The 18,427-nt window shown below is 42.2% G+C and overlaps 1 protein-coding gene across 1 annotated transcript; it reads left to right on the top strand.

The window, feature by feature from the left end:
• Positions 1-1,534: 1,534 nt before the first annotated feature.
• LOC308321323 (sacsin-like) lies at positions 1,535-17,083 on the top strand (the record flags this gene model as incomplete). Its single annotated transcript, XM_080772164.1, has 10 exons — positions 1,535-1,557; positions 2,721-2,871; positions 9,053-9,143; positions 9,224-9,309; positions 10,437-10,548; positions 11,465-11,611; positions 13,075-14,276; positions 14,849-15,138; positions 15,994-16,085; positions 17,055-17,083. The coding sequence occupies 10 exons, from the start codon at positions 1,535-1,537 to the stop codon at positions 17,081-17,083; spliced, it is 2,223 nt and encodes a 740-aa protein (XP_080628290.1).
• Between the last annotated feature and the right edge of the window lie 1,344 nt (positions 17,084-18,427).

Genomic DNA, 18,427 nt, shown 5'->3' with positions numbered 1-18,427 from the left:
ATGCCGCACTGTGCGTGTTGTGCGTGAGCCGGGATGCTGCTACTAGTGACGGTCACTGCCAACGTACTAACAACGTAAGTATAGAATTAATTGCCTCATCACTGCGGCACAGATAACATAACAAACTATATGTTTCCATCTTGCAAAGTTTGCACGTTTGTGAAATATTGCCCACTTTTCTCTTCAGTAGCCTTACTAGCCTATACGTATAGCTCATCCATCCATCCATCCATCCAACCATCCATTCGTTTGAGCTCTGCGAGTGTTTTCTTTTAGCCTACTACTAAAGCATAAATGTTGTCATTGACGTTGAGATCGAGTGCAGTTTTAAGTTTTAAAGAGCTGTAGGCCTACGTGGTGGATGGAAATCCTGATTGACTTTGAAATTATGATGTCATTTTTCTACGTTGCATCTTTCTATAGGCCCAGGCCAGTGCTGCACCACACGGCAAGAGGTTTAGGCTACACATGTGTGTTTACAATAAGCATTAGGCTATATATTTAATAAACAAATTGAATAGGCGACTTAATTACTTACAAGACATTTGGGCGATAGATCATACGAGTCAACAAACTACAGCCTGTTGTGCGCCCCAACATTAACATAACATGATGTCAAGTTAAGATAACAATTTGTATTTGTTCTTCAAAGATATCTTATGATTGGCCTATAGTGCAATATGCCTAGGGCAGGCAATTCATTTAAATTACGGTAGTCAAAATAATCCTACAATAGGCTATGAATCTGGCCTATTTCAATAAAATCACAGCTGATTCTGAACAATTCAGGGCACATACAGTATAGAATAGATAGCCTTTCATAAAGTTGCTGTGCGCAACCTGACTGGCACTGCAATGTGTCAGTCAGCGCCCCAATCCCATTAGTGTGCTGCCTCAGTGCCTGCTGCCTGCCTGGTGACTACAAGTACCAGAGTTCAGCTGGCAGGAGTTCACACCATAGGGCATAGACTGTAAGGTTCACACCAGCGACTACTAAGCCAAACATGAAACAGGCAACAGCCGCAGCCAGCTATCATCACATCACATGCAATGGATACATTATTAGAACAGCGCCTTTGAAGGAATTACTGTGTTGATGGAAAGGAGTAACGATGTTCTTGCCCCGCTATTGTTTGCCTGCTCCAGAAACACGGTAGTAGCTTATTCTTTTGTGAAATGCATCATAGCGACGTGAAGAACCGCGGTGGACCGGGCAGGGAAACAAGTGAGTAGCAGCTTATAACGGTCTCGAAAGACTGAATAACGGGGAAAATACGCTTGCGTGGAAACCGATTTGAAACATAATTGTGTTATCTGTGTAGCCGTAACACAGTACAGTCTATAGGCTATTATGTTAATTATACAGATCGCGCAGAGGCAGGTGTTTTGAGAAATAACCGGCTAATTAACGTCGTATTGTTTTGTGTTTGCGACTAGTGGTTGTCCGGGCGGAGTTTGGCTGTTCTCAGGGCAGGAGAAGATGCATGTGAACCTCCAGGACACATAGCGGCGACAACCCAGCAGCTCACAAGAGATGGAGAACTGTCCTCGCCCATGGTAAGTTTAGTTACCGTTACCGGTTCACTGCGAAACACAACTTTTATTTGGCAGCAGTAGGCTACAGTATCATGTAATTTGGCTATGTAATCTGGTCCTATATTAAAGTCATAAATGAATGTCCAAGTCCAATAACATTTTCGACGTCTGTTATTATGAGACTGAAATTAGTTATAACAACACAAACACCTTTATCTTTATTTTATATGCCCTCAAAGTATTGAAGATTTAATCATTTCTTTGTTGATGGGATGCCACACACTGGAGATAAGTACACTGTGGATGATGTGTTCTGACTTCAAGTGGCCTGCTCAGCTGAACAGCTGACCAGCAAACCTTTTCACTTTTAATGTCAACATGTTTATCTTTACTTGACTTGCTAAATGTGAAAAATATATTAAATAAAACAAGATGCTCCTCGAAATAGCAGAACCCATTTCCTAGAGACCAAATGTATTATTATCATCAGGAAAAGGCTATAGGCCATCTGCAATATATTTATAGAAGCCACTTTTCAAAACATATTATATTAATATTAAATATTAAATATATTAATTATTTGAATAGTATATAATATATACTAGAGCTACCTAGCTAAAATCCACAAATAAGTCAATAAAAGAGTAATCTGATTCAATTGCACATCTCAGGTTTCTTCTTTACCCAAACCATAATCAATAATGACTTCATCATAAGACTGTTATTCTGTTTCCTATAACAACTAGAGCCAAGAGCCTCTGGTTGTGTGTTTAGCCTATTTAAAGTGCTCTCTGTTAAAATATCAACATTTGCATATCCTATGCGGAGCTATGTGTGTACGTACGTACATATGTGTATGTATGTGTACGTAGCTGCAACACCTAAAGTGGCCTGTAAAGCACACACACACACACACACACACACACACACACACACACACACAAATACACACAGAGGCCAGGGAGGAGTACAGTACAGTACAGTACAGACGGGTCTGAAGTGTTGTGAAGGATTTAAGGAATTAAGTGATATATCTTTTGTTAAAATAAGTGTTAAATAGCTATATATTCCGATTCAATGTGTGTGTGTGTGTGTGTGTGTGTGTGTGTGTGTGTGTGTGTGTGTGTGTGTGTGTGTGTGTGTGTGTGTGTGCATACATCTGTGTGCGTGCGTGCATTTCTCAGGTCACCATGGGTGACGGTTCGTCATGAGTACATTGGGCCCAGGTCCTACCAGCTTCCTCACTCCACAGCTGTCGGAGACATCAAGCATCTTATCTACGAGGAAACTGACCTCCCTGTCAGAGAACAGCACCTGGCTCACAATGGGAGAGTGGTAAGTGTGATAGGATACTGTTAAAAGGAGAAATATTTGTTGTATTATCTATTTTGTCCCGCTCTGTCAATCTTTTTTGAATTTTATCAATCTGGCTGTTCAGTATTTATCTGTCTGTCCGTCCGTCCCTCCGTCTGTCTTATAGTTAAGCAAAAGCAATGGAACATTTCCATGTTGCATAGAAAGTGCTGACCGCATCAGAAAGCAACGCAAGCCCGTCTCCACGAATGCATTGTTTAGCATTTATCTGATTACTGAGAGGCAACACTATTTGCTGTGTTATGGCCGGTGCATGAGTGCACTACTGTCTTCTGCTTTCTACTTGTGGGACCCATGTCTTGTTGTTTACTGTTTCCTGACATCGGACAGACAGTAAAATTTTATTGTGTGATACCAATAAGCAAGGGGAATGGAAATAACAAGCCATTGTGTTTCAAGACAAGCCAGCTCTCCCCTCCACTGTGGCACTTTCCCCTGACTCCCCATTGTTGTAAACTCTAAGTACTGGACCCTCGTCTGGTTTGACAGACAGGTAGTGTGAGCCGGCTGGGTGGTGTGTGACAATCCGGTTGAAGTATACCTTTGGTATGGCGACTGCGGCGGCGGGCCCGGGAGAACAATAACGCGACACGAGACAGTATCACGCTAAAGGTTCACGAAGTTTATTACACACATGACAACAACACTTGAGACATAATAACCGCTAACTGCAGCAAGGCTGCGAGATGTCTCTCGTAGCCTAACTATAAAGTATGCTACAGTTCAGGCAGTGCACAATACATCAAGTACACTGTGTCTCACGTACAAGTACATACTGTAGCCATGGGCGATCAGATTATAACACCCATCTCTTCTCATCTCTAGTTGATAGTTATGTTATGGATCATGTCAAGTGAATACATTGCAAAATACATTACATTGTTTATTAATCTTCAATTATGTAACATAAACAGTCATTACAGATTGTTGTTGTAATGACTATTCAGCCAAAATGCAGTTATATTTTACAAAAAGATTTTAAGAATGAAGGAGGTGGCAAGCTGTTTAAGCTAAAGTTGGGACGGATTTTTAGACACTTTTGAAAGAGGGAGGGACATGCCAGTGACAGGCGGCATGTGCACAAAGGATGTTAGCGTTTGACTGTGTCAACAAAATCTTCATAAAGCAATTTCAGGCTGTGAGTGACTATAAAAAATATCACACAAATGCAGCTTACAGCTTTGATAATGTTACAATGCATGAAGACGAATAAACTTGAAAGTTTTTACACTAATAATAATAATAATACATTTTATTTATAAGGCGCCTTTCAGGGCACTCAAGGTCGCCGTACAACAAGTTAAAACAGTTTATACAAACATAGTTAAAAGCAAAACATAACTAACACCGTAGCCCTTTGTCCAGGGAATGTGGATGTTTGTAACTTGCCAAATTACTGTGGGGATTGAACCTCTGCCCAGTACAGAGTAAATCTGACCCATTGTTGGCAGGTTCTAAAGTTAAAATCATGACATGGTTTCAAGTTGTGTCCCTTTCCCAAAGCTTTGTATAGGCTATAGTAACGTTAATAATGTGATTACTTCTTCATGGTTATTTATGGGTGATCCTTGATTGTGGCCTGTTCTTTTTTTTAAGTACCGGTAGTCATTCTGTCACTCACTCTGACCCTATTTTCTCCAAACTAAGATAAATGGAGCCACTTACTGTGTGTAATACTGTGTATTCCTTTAATGGTAGATAAGTGCCACTGAAAGGAAGTGGGCCAAAGTATTTGAAATTCATGTCATATAGCCACAGCACCAATACTGGAGACCTAAAGCGAAGCAAAGTGAAAGAAAAGTGGAGGCCCGCTCCCACATACAGTATAGCAATCCTGTGTTCCTGTGGAATACTGCTGTGTTTTCATTTGTGACAAAAGTTTATCTGTGTCTTTTCCTGTAGTCACAATTTACATATATTTTGTTATTTATGTATTTTACTCACTGACGTGCTTAATTATTATTTTATAGACTTTTGGAGTTATAGTTGATGGTTTATAGTACTTGTATAACACGTGTTGATGTAATCACTTTGGATAAGAGCAACAGCTGAATACAGTACCTAAAAATACAAACAGTATCCAAACAAATCCCAAACAAACAGTGACATTTGTTACATTTTGTTGCACCCCAATGGGGTGTAAGAGAATGTTTGGCACTCATGGGTAGCAATTTATGTGAGTGTAGGATAAAATCTGTAGGAGGAGAACTGAGGAAAATAACATTTAAAATGGCTGAAAATCTAGGCAGAAATGCACTACTGGCATGTGTGCACAAAATGTTGTTGCTGATTGTGTGATTGATTGGTGAGGTAGTTTGCGAGTTTAGCTTGGGTGGTAACCTCTGGTTGGTTGGTTCAACCTGGGATGTGAGCTGGGGGTAGCTGTCTTTCAGGTCTCTGGTTGGTTGCCTGGGATGTGAGCTGGGGGTAGCTGTCTTTCAGGTCTCTGGTTGGTTCAACCTGGGATGTGAGCTGGGGGTAGCTGTCTTTCAGGTCTCTGGTTGGTTGCCTGGGATGTGAGCTGGGGGTAGCTGTCTTTCAGGTCTCTGGTTGGTTCAACCTGGGATGTGAGCTGGGGGTAGCTGTCTTTCAGGTCTCTGGTTGGTTCAACCTGGGATGTGAGCTGGGGGTAGCTGTCTTTCAGGTCTCTGGTTGGTTCAACCTGGGATGTGAGCTGGGGGTAGCTGTCTTTCAGGTCTCTGGTTGGTTCAACCTGGGATGTGAGCTGGGGGTAGCTGTCTTTCAGGTCTCTGGTTGGTTCAACCTGGGATGTGAGCTGGGGGTAGCTGTCTTTCAGGTCTCTGGTTGGTTGGTTCAACCTGGGATGTGAGTTGGGGGTAACCTCTGGTTGGTTGGTTCAACCTGGGATGTGAGCTAGGGGTAGCTGTCTTTCAGGTCTTCAGGACAGCTGCCTGGGAGTGTGCATCTTGAAAACAACAGTTGTTGCCCAACTGTTCCACGTTGACTCAGCTTGCTGATGGCACACTGCTTTAGGGCTAGCCTAGGAGGCATACCATTTTCGGGTTTATGATCCTGTCGGGAGAGGATGGTAACTTACGTCATGCCGTAGTCACTGGTTGGTTTGTAGTCATTAGGCAGGAAACCACAAATCGCAATCAGAAGTACCCAAAATTCCCCGTGATCAAGGGCATCATTCATTTTAGGGCCTACCCCAAAAAAGCCTTGATGCGTCGTATGAATCCAACATGTTTCTTCAAGTGCTTCTTGGAATAGTTTGTTTGGTATATCCATCTTTTATTCCAACTCGTAGCGACTGGCGAGACTAAAAACAAACCGGGGGTCCAAAACAAAGCCAAGCCGAAAAAGCCGGAAACCACAAACGTTTATTTATTTATTTTAATTTTAACATCCAGTCTAGAACGGATCACATGGCAATGAAACACAGATCAGTATGTGTTGGATGAATACAGAACAATCCTGGTTTTGTTCAGTGGTCGTTATTGACCACAGTCTCTCTGTTAATGACATACATTCAATTGGTCTTCTTCATCTTCTTGGAAACATGACTATGCAGTTTTGCCATTTGAGTGCTTGCTTACTCTGCAAGCTCAGAATATGAACAGTAAAGATAATGCCAGAATATAATATTAGCATACTGTATGAACATTAGTTTAAGAACACCTTATATAAATGCTGTTATGCCCGCAGGCATTTTGCAATAATACTAAATTGTTTGTACCAAATTATCAGTACAAATCTCTACAGCCTGTTAATAATTTTGAAATGGGCAATACAATCTATAAATAAAGATTATTATTATTATTATAACTTGAGCTGGATGTTTATCCAGGCTGTCCAGTTTGTTTACTTTGTAATGTCTCTTGTAACCATGGCCGGAGAGGACCTCTCTGGCCTTTGCTGAGGGACAGGAGCAGGTGACGATTACTGCCCAGCCCCACCTCCCTGATGTCACATGCAGAAATTAGATGTGAACACTAGCACCCCGCAAATTAGTGGTACTTGATCTGGAATAGCCCAGACAGGAAGGAACACCTCACTCAGACATCTACAACTACATTAAAGCCTACAGCTCAGGAGGAAACCTTCCACATAGCCCAAAGGGGAATCCCTTGGCTATCAGATGGGAGTTGAGATTTAAGAAGTTGTCAGGAAAATACATTATCAGTATCACTTTACAACTATATATATATAAATTGTACATTAGGCCTATAGTAATCTAATAAATTATACAGTTGTGTTAACGTAATATAAATAACTGTATATTACTCCTATATCAATATATGAACACTTTTACTAATAATGAAGTACACCCAGTAACTAAACTAAACTGTCACTGTGTTATTATTTAACCAATTGTCCATACAGTACAATGTTGAATTGTACAGTACAACTGTATTGTAAAAGTATTTACTGTACATACCGGTGTTACTTTGTGTATTTTTAATAACTAGAGCGGTGCCCGTGAAGTGTGTAAGTAATCAACTGGCAGGTGTGGGCATAGTCAGACAGGGCCCTGGCCAGATCCCGTAATCAACTGGCAGGTGTGGGCATAGTCAGACAGGGCTCTGGCCAGATCCCGGGCAGAGGCCTTTTGTGCCTTTTTTGTAAAGTCGGTGGGGCGAACGGTTCTCGAGTTACGTGCATTACAGACGTACAGTCGTACACACGTACAGACATACAGATACGTGGTGCATTTATAGATAGATAGATACTGTAGATAGTACACGACCATTGTAAAGTGTCGGTTATTTCCGTAATGCTCGTTACTTTAAGCCTGATCCAGCAGAGCCTGTAATGATGACATATTTTGGGAGCTTTGTTCCACTTTGATTAAGTTATAAGAGTGCAGCAGAGTGATGCACGTGGCACTGTGCCAGACCCATAATTAATTGTGGAATGTATTGCTTTATGTACTGTATGGGACACTGAAAGGCAGTAACAGGTTTACTCAGTTAATGTAAACGTCTGTGTCTGTGGAAAGTCTTAAACTAATTTTAAAAGCAGTAGAGGTTCTCCTTTTGGTCTTTTGGTATGATGTTTGTGTGCTGGATTTGCTACGTATAGTATGCAATGTATGTATCGACAACATTATTGTTTCTATTCATTCACATATACAGTATTACTGTATCATGTACTGTAGTGTATATGATTTGCTACTTTGTTTGTGGAATGCACTGCAAAAATATTCAAGATACATTTTCCTTTGCTGCCTGCAGAGACAGAAACCGTTGTCTTTCAAAACAGGCAGCTCTTCAACACAATGATGAGCAGCCCTCATAGGGATCGGTTGTGTAAGGTGACGGTCTCTTTCTGCTAGGCAGCATGTTCACTCACGTGTCATAACTGCTGAGTGCAGTGACACGATGCTGCAGGCTTTCACCTTCAGAGCCACGGACAGCAGCCTTTGCAGCAGCACAAGTATCAGGCCCGGTGTGGGCTCAGTCACAAGACTGTGTATCACGCTGATGCTTGTGCGGTAACACTGCCCCAAAGATTTGGCTAGGCTGACAGATGATGGAATGGAGGCTGATGGAATGGAATTGTTCTTTTTTCTTCTTAAAGTGGGGAGTGAGTGAGTGCAACATCACTACTAATAGTCCCCTTGAAAGATAGATGCTTAGTTAGCTTATATAAGAGTTTACTACTAAGGTAATTGGTTTTATCTTTTAAGATATTTCCAAGGCTACTCTTTTGCTACCATATTGCAGCTCACAGTTGGAAATCCTAAGACAATATTATGTGATTTTATGTGACAGTAAAGTTTACTGTTTTGGTCAGAAGAAATTATAAACTACCAGACGCCTGAGTGCGAGAAGCGACCTCACCCTAAAGGGGCATGCATGCATCCGCCTAGGTGACAGCAGATTGCTGGGCGAGCACTGGCGCTTTGGCATGGGGGGGTCAGATCAACAAATGTTTTGTTCAACAGCTTCAGTGCAATACATGCACAGATTATCAATAAAAAATAAGTATGATTAACATAAAAAATACATTACATCAGTGAAAAATAGAATGCAATCCATCATGTTAAAATATTTTGACACCTTTTGATTTCTATTTTCGAATCACAACTCTATCTATCTAAAGGTTTAATTGTGAAATTCCCTGCCATGTTACTAAAAGGATGTTCTCCCCTGCCACCCACCCCACTGTGTTTTAGCTGGATGACAGAGTGCAGATTGGGACCCTGGTGCCCACTGGGAGCCCAGAAGTATCCTTCACCCTGGAGGGCAGAGGGCTTAGAGGGGGAGGTAAGCATAACACCACAATAGAAAATATTTCTACAGTGGACAAGTAGCAGAAACGTTTACACACGCATTTATTTTTCCAGGGAGGTTTGGACAGACGACACCACCGCTGGTCGAGTTTCTAAAAGATATTCTCAGGAGGTATCCCGAAGGTGGACAGATTTTGAAAGTAAGTGCAATGTCTCTTTGCAAAATCAAAAAGTATTGTATTTAGTCTAGCTCTATACTGATTTCTATCCCATTTAGACCTGGTGTAATCTACAGTATACATCGTTATACCTTTCATTGCCGGAAGCTACCTCTGTGTCTCCTACACCTGTCTCATATAGCAACATCATTTTTATTTTATTTTTTAATACGAATTTTAAGGTTTTCAGAAAACATTACGTTAGGTTTTATAAGGATTTTCTTTTAAATCGGCCTTAGGTCTAAATGGGTTATTACAGGGACATTCTTGCCACTTTTTAACCTATATTGTTGTTCTGAGGTGAGGAAAGTGTTGGGAAAAATACCCTGTGTATACTGTATGTCGCAACGACATGTTTGATTATAATTGGGCTCCTCCGCATTTCATTGACAAATACACAGAAGAGATAGTGACATGTCTTCCCACTATACAGTATGAGATCTCACATCAGAACAATGGGATTTAGGTTCAGAATCAGCAAAAATGATCTTCAATCTGTAAATTAACGTTTACTCTGTGTCTGTTAAATTGTGGCCCTTTATATGGAAGATAGTGTGCCATAGATGTCTCCAAGGAGACATCTATGGCAACGAGAAGTTTATTTAGCTGTTATTGTGTTAATGAGCAGCCATGTTTAGAAATGCTCCTAGGCAAAGGCAGTCCTCGAGAGGAAATGCAGAGTCATGGGGTGCGAAACTTGAAATCATGTCAGGCCTGTTGTTCCTAAGCCAGTCACTTGTAGTGAGTCATTGTAACCATTTCTCACTCCAATAGAAGCAGCAATAGTACAATTAAATTAAATCTCTAATGTGAAAATGTGGCAATAACTATCTACCATTTTAGTTTAATGATACACAAGTTTATAGTTACAATAATACATAATTCATTATACACTAAAAGTAGTGCTTGCCAAATGTCAATATTTGTTATGTGTCAAATTATCATAAATTTTCCTTCATATATATTTCACATTCTTTATATATATATATATACATATACACATACTTGTAGTGGATAATTCTATATATTGTCCAGCGCTACATCAAAGTATAACCATAGTCTTGCTTTGACGATTGTGTGTGTTTGTTGCTTTTTGTTTTGATGTAAAGGAGTTGATACAGAATGCAGAGGATGCTGGAGCGACAGAGGTTAAGTTTCTGTACGATGAGACAGAGTATGGAGTGGAATCACTGTGGTCACCGAATATGACTCAGTACCAAGGTAGTGTGTCCTTTTTAATCACGCCCTTTTATTATTATTATTATTACTTCATAATTTACAATGAAGAGCAGCAGAAGCCTAAAGCAGTGACATTTTCATGTCAATGAACCCCAAACTGATTTTGTGCCAAAGAAGATCTTCTGAAAGATTTTCTGAAAATAGCAGAGCTTGTAGATCCGCTATTAGCTCTGGTCCATAGCTCTAATGCGTTGCATTACTTACTCTACTATATGTTACTCTTCTCTTCCTGCGCTCACATGAAATGCAGACCAGCCTCTCGTCTGTAGCGAAAATAAAAAGTGTAATAAAAAACTTGTTCGCAATACAAAGGCGGCTTGTGTTATTAGAAAGCCTACTACTTTCCTTAGTGGACGCACTCTGATGCAATTTTTGGCCAGAAAGGGATTTTTGTTTTCACCAGAAGAAAAATACTTTAAGTTACTCCACTGTGCTCTACCGATATTGCCAAGAGAAAACCCCATAGACAAGATGTTTTCTTCCGGTGAAACACATTTAAAGGAAGCTGTGTAAAGTTTCTACAGGTACAATAGACTACACATATGTATTATACAGTACGTGTCTCTGGGTATCTCAGTCGGTAGAGCACTGGCCTTTTGACCGCAAGGTTATGGGTTCAATCCCCGGAACCGCCAACTCAGTTTATGAGGAGCACGGCTTGAAGTTGTGCAGTAAGTACTGGGAGCTGATGGTACTGTAGGTGTTACGCTCCATCTCAGCAAGCCATCTCCCTAGGGGTCTAGCCTAGCGCATTGTGAAATGGGGATAGACTCCTGCACCCTGGCTGATAACGACAATAAGCCTTTCTGACTTACTTACTTATGTATTATAATACTGTAGATACAGTAGAAGTAAAAAGGTTAATAACATTTCTTTATGTACTGAAATTGTATTGCAGGTACAGCCTTGTATGTGTATAACGATGCAGTCTTCACAACTGAAGATTGGAATGGAATTCAGGAGATTGCAAGGAGCAGAAAGAGAGAAGATCCTCTGAAAGTTGGACGATTTGGGATTGGCTTCAACTCTGTCTACCATATCACAGGTAAGGGTTGTCCCGAGGAGTGAATTCCAATTACAGTACTGAAGTTTTCATGATTAACATACAGCGAATTAGGATAATACGCTGATATTAAGCTTGATCTCTCCTGCCCTGCAACATTCCTTCCTGACTCCCCGTCCAATGTAAAAATATAATAAAAAGAAAACTATTCTACTACCAGTTTTGTTAACATGACAAGTTGAGTGGTAGGTACTGTAGATCACGTATTGGTTATTTGTTTTTGCATGGATGCAGATCGTCATAGTGTCCATTTAGCAGAAGTGCTGTTCGGTAGCGCTCTCGCCTCACAGCTAGAAGGTCTTGGGTTCGATTCCCACTGGCGTACGTGTTCTCTCCTCCGCGTCATCAGCGCCAATACCCTGGGTGGGGTTGGCAAAAGGGCCTTTCTGTGTGGAGTTTGCATGTTCTCCCCATGACCCCTAGGGTAGGGTACCCTCACAAAAACATGCAGTAATCCTGGTCTCTAAAAACTGCCTCCCCCTGGCCAGCGTAACGTGTTCCTTCCACGCGTTACGTCCAACCGGGGAAACTCCTCCCTGTCAGGTGAAACGAAGCGGCTTGGTCTCCTCATGCATTGAGGAGAGAGTCTGTTGCTCTCCCCAGGTTGGCAGAGGGAGAGTAGTGCCCAGGATTACACTAGACAATTGTCACTGGGTGAAAGAAATGGGTTACAAAAATTGTGTGTTAAAACCTTAGAAAATAAATCATTGTGTGTCATAATGGAAAGCATGGGTGTTGGGGTGAGAAGCATTTTAAAGAGCGAGAGATGAGTCTTCATAAGTCTTAGGAGGAGGTTAGAGTCGGGCTGAATTATTATAACTTAATATAAAAGGAGGGGAAAACGACAACATGATTTTCACTGATACATTATGTCTCACTGATAACTATAATTACTACTAGCACATATTATGTTCAGGCCTCGACTCTTATCAAATATATTGCTGCGTCAAAGTTCATGGTAATTGTTTTTGGTAATTAGATTTAGAACCCTATGGATTGTCACAGCATCTTTTTACAGTCATTGAAGCAACATTAATGCCATCCTGTATGGAGTTCTGCAGGGGAATAAGTGGGTCACAGTAAAATGCCTATTGAAATGGATGGTAAAGACCTCATTTGAGCTGTGTATGAATCAGTCATTGTCCAGAATTCCTCTTGGTGATGTGAGAGACTGAGGGTACAAAAACGTACATGAAGTTATATCTGCCAGGGGGCCCAGCAATTAAAGTGTATTTATCTTTTCCCACATAAGGCTTTACTATTGCGTTTTGAGACATACATTTTGTACTATTTAATATTTCTGTGTTATTGGTTAAATATCATATATCAACGTGATTTATTGATAGCAACTATATCACACAATCTTAAGTGTGTGCAATTAGTTTTTCATGCTGTGGTTTTGAACTCATCTATTGATCCAAATGTCTGCATCCTGAATGTTTCAGATGTTCCAAGTATATTCAGTGGAGAGCAGATTGGCATACTGGACCCTCATCAGACCCTGTTTGGTGTCCATGAGTCTGGCCAATGCTGGAACCTGAAGACAGACATGAAGGAGATCACAGAGCTCAACGATCAATTCAGTCCTTACGTCGGGATGTTCGGAAGCTCTGAGAAAACCATCAAGGATGGCAGCTTTCCCGGAACACTGTTCCGCTTTCCACTTCGCACGAAGCCCTCGCAGCTGAGCGCCAACATTTACAACAAAGAGAAGGTCTTGGAGCTGTTCGAGTCGTTCAAAGCCGACGCAGACACCGTGCTCCTTTTCCTCAAGAGTGTGCAGAAGGTCTCCCTGCACGTGCGAGAGTCGGACGGCACCGAACGCATGCTCTTTCAGGTTACAGCGACAGAGAACAGCGAGGATAAGCTCGAGAGGCCCACCTCGCTCAAGATATTGGACCAAGCCATCGACAGCTACACCAACGGTGTGCCCAGCAGCACCGTCACGTGTGCCACTTACCAGGTGAACATTGAGACTCAGGACGAGACGGCTAAGGAGAGTCAAAGGACCACCTGGCTGGTGTGTAACGGGGTGGGGGGCAGAGGGATGTGCACCGAACTGGACAGTCTGGCGGATGACCTGAAGTTCATCCCCAACATCGGCATTGGCCTTCCTCTCACCCTCATTGACACGGAGGAGGACAAAGGTGCCGTGTCGAATTTCTCAGGGCGAGCGTTTTGCTTTCTTCCCCTCCCCCCCGGAGAGGAGAGCCTGACAGGCCTCCCGGTCCACGTCAGCGGCTTCTTCGGCCTGACGGACAACCGCAGGAGCATCAAGTGGCGGGAGGTGGACCAGTGGAGGGACCCGGCCGCCTTGTGGAACGAGCTGCTCATCGTGACAGTCATCCCCAGGGCTTACTTCACCCTCATCACTGAGGCCATCAGCAGGGTCCAGACCAAGAAGGACCAGGATTTTCCGCTCTTGCCCGGAGGCACCTACGGCGCCTGGCCGGACCCCGAGCGGGTGAGGACCCGCTGGAAGCCCATCCTCCAGCCTCTGTTCGAGGACCTGCTCCAGCAGCAAGTCATCTACTCCCTGAGCGAGACCTGGATCCGGATGGACGAGTCCGTGTTCTCGGAGTTGCACGGCGCAGACGAGGACATCGCAGAGACGGTGATCAGCTACCTCCAAAGCTCAGGAATGCAGGTGCAGTGGAAGCTTAAGAAGCTTTATATGTATGATTCTTGAAGACTATTTTTATGTATTTGATGTATTACCATGTTTTGTTCTTGCTTACTGTAAATCGCTCTGGATTAAGAGTGTCTGCTAAATGCCTAAATTGTAAAATTGTAAATTGCAGTGGTGTAAGTTAACTAAGTACATTTACTTAAGTTACAATTTTGAGGCATTTGTACTTTACTTGAGCATTGGCGATTTCCAATACTCCAATAAAATAGCAGGTCTACAAGCTCATAGCACGGCACGCTACGAGCTTTAGATATTCTATTTTTGAAAATTTGTGAAAACGTGGTGCATATCTTTGAATATATTATTCTTTGAGAGCGAACGTTTTTAACTCAAATCTTTGCTTCTGGGGGGTGCCTGGAACAACATATTTCGGGATGGGGGTCGGTGGCCAATTACAATTCGTGGGGTCCTTGACATGAAATATTGAGCACCACTGATATAGAAATGTCGACGTCAGGCCTAAATAGGTTAAGCAAATGAACGTGAGTTAACTTTTTCTCCCCACACCACCACCACCACTGTGCACGCAGGTGGCCAAAGTGACGGCTGCGGTGGACACCGTGATGGCCACGTACGCGGCCGAACCCGGCGAGGTGAAGAAGTTGACCCCCGCGCTGGTCCGGCAGGTGGTCAGGAAGTCCAAACACAGAGGCTCCGCCCAGGAGAAGCTGCGGCTGCTGGAGTTTGTGCTCGGCGACGAATGCTACAGCGACCTCATCGGCCTGGAGCTGCTCCCACTGCAGGACGGCACGTTCGCAGCCTTCTCGTCCTCCGTCGGCGACAAGGACGCGGTTTATATCGCATCTGAAGAATACCCCAGGTACATAAAACTAAGAGAAAAATGTTATACTGTATGAAAAACATAATTCTATGCTGCCCATTTTCTATTATGCATGATCTTGGTTGTCTAAAATAGAAATATATCACAGTAACAGACAGGCGTTACATTAATTATGTATAGTCTCATCATTTTTAGAGCAGATTTAGGGCCCTCTCTTGGGCGCGCCTTACCCTTATTTTATATTATATTTCACTATCTTAAAGAACATTTTAAGAACTAGCCGATCTACATCGACATGTTGTAATTAGATCAGCTATTTTAACTATTTTTAAATGTTTTTCAAAATAGTAAAAAAATGGCAAATAAGTTTAGGGGTAAGGGGTGGCGCAAGATATAGCACTCAGTGTTTTTGCAATATTTATATAATTCTAAGAGCCGGGTTACACTGGCGATAATCAATGGATCCAACGGTATGCTGCCACTATAATCAATGGAACCCGGCTACACCGAGCGCGGGTGTGGTGCTCTATTTTTCTGTGTGTCCGTGGGGGTTACGCAGCCCTACGCCTCACCTTCAGAGGAGAACAAACTGTAAATATGGAACTCCCCGCGGGGTGGACAAACTGTCCAATAGTGCAGCCACCGCCTGCTGTACGGTTCCCGGTACGGTCCCCAGTGTAGCCCAGCCGTTAGACTGTAAGCACAGCTTGTGTAAGAGTCCCCAGTGTAGCCCAGCCCTTAGACTGTAGGTACAGCTTGTGTAATAGGCTGGCTCATATTTGGCTAACAGCTCATATGTTCAACTGTTAAACTTGATTGGCATCAAGAAACATAAAATTACACTAATGCTTAAAACAATGAATATTGTTTAAAACATGTTTTCCCTGTGTTAAGGTCTCTTTACCCAGGACTGGAGGGCCGATTCTTACTGGAAGACATTAAGCCGTCGGTAATGGACAGCTTAAAGACTGCATCCAAAAGCAGAGGTAACCTTACAGCACTCTCTCTCTCTCTCTCTCTCACACACACACGCACACACACACACACGCACACACACACACGCTCGCGCGCACACACACACACACACACACACACACACACACACACACACACACACACACACACACACACACGTTCATTTTTCCCATAGACTCTGCTCCTGACAAATCATGACAATAAACAAAAAAATGGTGTCGAACAAATAATTAGATAAAAGAAAAAAATCTAAAAATAGTCTTGTACCTTGTCTTGTATTTGTTTTCATTTTACACTCTCAAGAGTTAAATTATTGCCTGTTATCTCTCCTATGGCTGGTACCACATCAGTACAGCATGGAATTATTGATACATTTGTTTTCGAACGTATCCTTTTTAGTCTTGGATGGTGGTCCGTGTCTCAAATGCAGCATAATATCCTATTAACCTTGATACGAAAAGGGTTGAAAACCACTGTACTATACAGACACAGCAGTCTGAAGTAGAAGTACTTACTGTCCTAAAGCCTCGCTTCAGACATCACTGGCTCCAGCTCCAACTGAATAAGCTTTTAATGCAAAGTTGGCCATTAAGCTTTTTTTCCATTGACATAAATTGGATAGATAGTACATGGATACATGTACTGGCACTTTGGCCAAGTGCCAGGCTCTCATTGGCTAATGCTAAGCATTGTCACAAAGAATGCTGCATCATTCCGTTTTATTTTCTATAGAAAATATTTGATTTATAGCTGCTCAATGCCTGATTATTGGGGTTAACAACCATACCTCTGCCTTCAGGATTTTGTTCCTACCTCAAAACACATGTGCCAATTTATACACTGGCCTAAATTGTGGATTTAAGAGAACTAATAATAATAATTAGTAATTCAGATGCCCGAAGAAGGTCAGTAGACCAAAAGCTTTAAAAATTAATATTTTGAGTGTGCAGAGCTTTTTAATTATCCCTTTGTGGCTCCAGCACCCCACTTAGGTTTTTTCAGCAGATGAGCAGTGGTTCTTTTTTTTTTACTTTAGAGAGCTAATAAGTCAAAGTCAAAGAAAAACCTGACAGATTCTGCGGATGTATGTAGGCCTTGAATTGGCTTCTTCTGACACTACAGTAGGTCACCTCATTCTGCCTGCACAGCGTCCAGAAAGAGATGTACTGATATATATGAGAGAGAGAGAGAGAGAGAGAGAGAGAGATGGGAGAGTTGGTTTGATGCCACACATTCCACTGGCTTTCAGATACTGGCCACTTGCATAGTCATTCTTGCAGTTTGCCAAAAGAGCCATTAGCCAAGCAATTAGAATATGCTGAATTTACAGATTTTTACTCTAAAACCGACTTTGAAAGACACAGAACAGAACTACTATTTCCATAATCTTTTCACATTTTACATAATCAGAAACAGCATTCTTAACCCCCCGACCCCGTTTAAATGGTCACAGTATGTAGTATGTTCCTTTTCTTGAGCCAAGAGTTATCTGTGGATCTAGCATGTCACTATATCTATGTTAACTTGAATACAACGCCAAGGACTTAAAGTTAGTCTCGCGTGGCCAGACTGTTGCCAATTTTCAAAATAATGCTTCCATCATACAGTCTGGACTCTGGAGCACGGAAGCCTCCTCCTCACTTCCGTTTAGTCTTCACAGTCACTCAAATGTATCTTGATATAAATAGAAATCACCTAAGCATATATACAGTTTAGCGTGCTGCTTAGCAGAAATGGAAATAATAAAAATAAAAGCTTGGCAGCAGATTTCAGGATGCTCAGTGGTCCGTATGAAGCTTTGGTTGACCACACACTTTTGTTTATGGTGACGACATCTTGGGCTGCAGCAGGGTTTAGCTCCTCAGATTTCAGGTATTTCAACACCATGGTTCCAACGAGTGAACAAAATGAGCCGGTGCTCACATATGGGCCAAGACATTTAAAAAAAAAAATTCGTTTACAGAAATGGCAACTTCCGTATTCGGATTTTGGGAGGTGTAGTTCCAGACTCTATAGCATTCGGAGATTGTGGAATAGTTGTCTGGCTACGCGAGACATATGTTAAGGTTCACAGCTCACACAGTAGCTAATATAAATAGCTATAGACAAACTGGATGTTACACTGTATAAATGTTGGCCTTTTCTATATGCTTGAGGCAGATCCTCACAGCAGCATCTTGTTAATGCAACCACCCCTCACACACACACACACACACACACTTCCCTGGCAGAGCGCACAGCACCCCTGCCCCCCTCCTTCCAACCAATCTATAAGGAGTTTCAGGGCTCCTACTGTACATTGCTATGTCATCATTACTGTCTCCTGCCTAGCAGATTGATAGGTTGCGGTGCT

The sequence above is a fragment of the Protomyctophum bolini genome (genome assembly GCF_963924005.1).
Source record: "Protomyctophum bolini genome assembly, chromosome: 9".
NCBI classification, from domain to species: domain Eukaryota; kingdom Metazoa; phylum Chordata; class Actinopteri; order Myctophiformes; family Myctophidae; genus Protomyctophum; species Protomyctophum bolini.
Note: the sequence above shows the minus strand (reverse complement) of the source record. Positions and strands in the feature narration are given on the sequence as shown.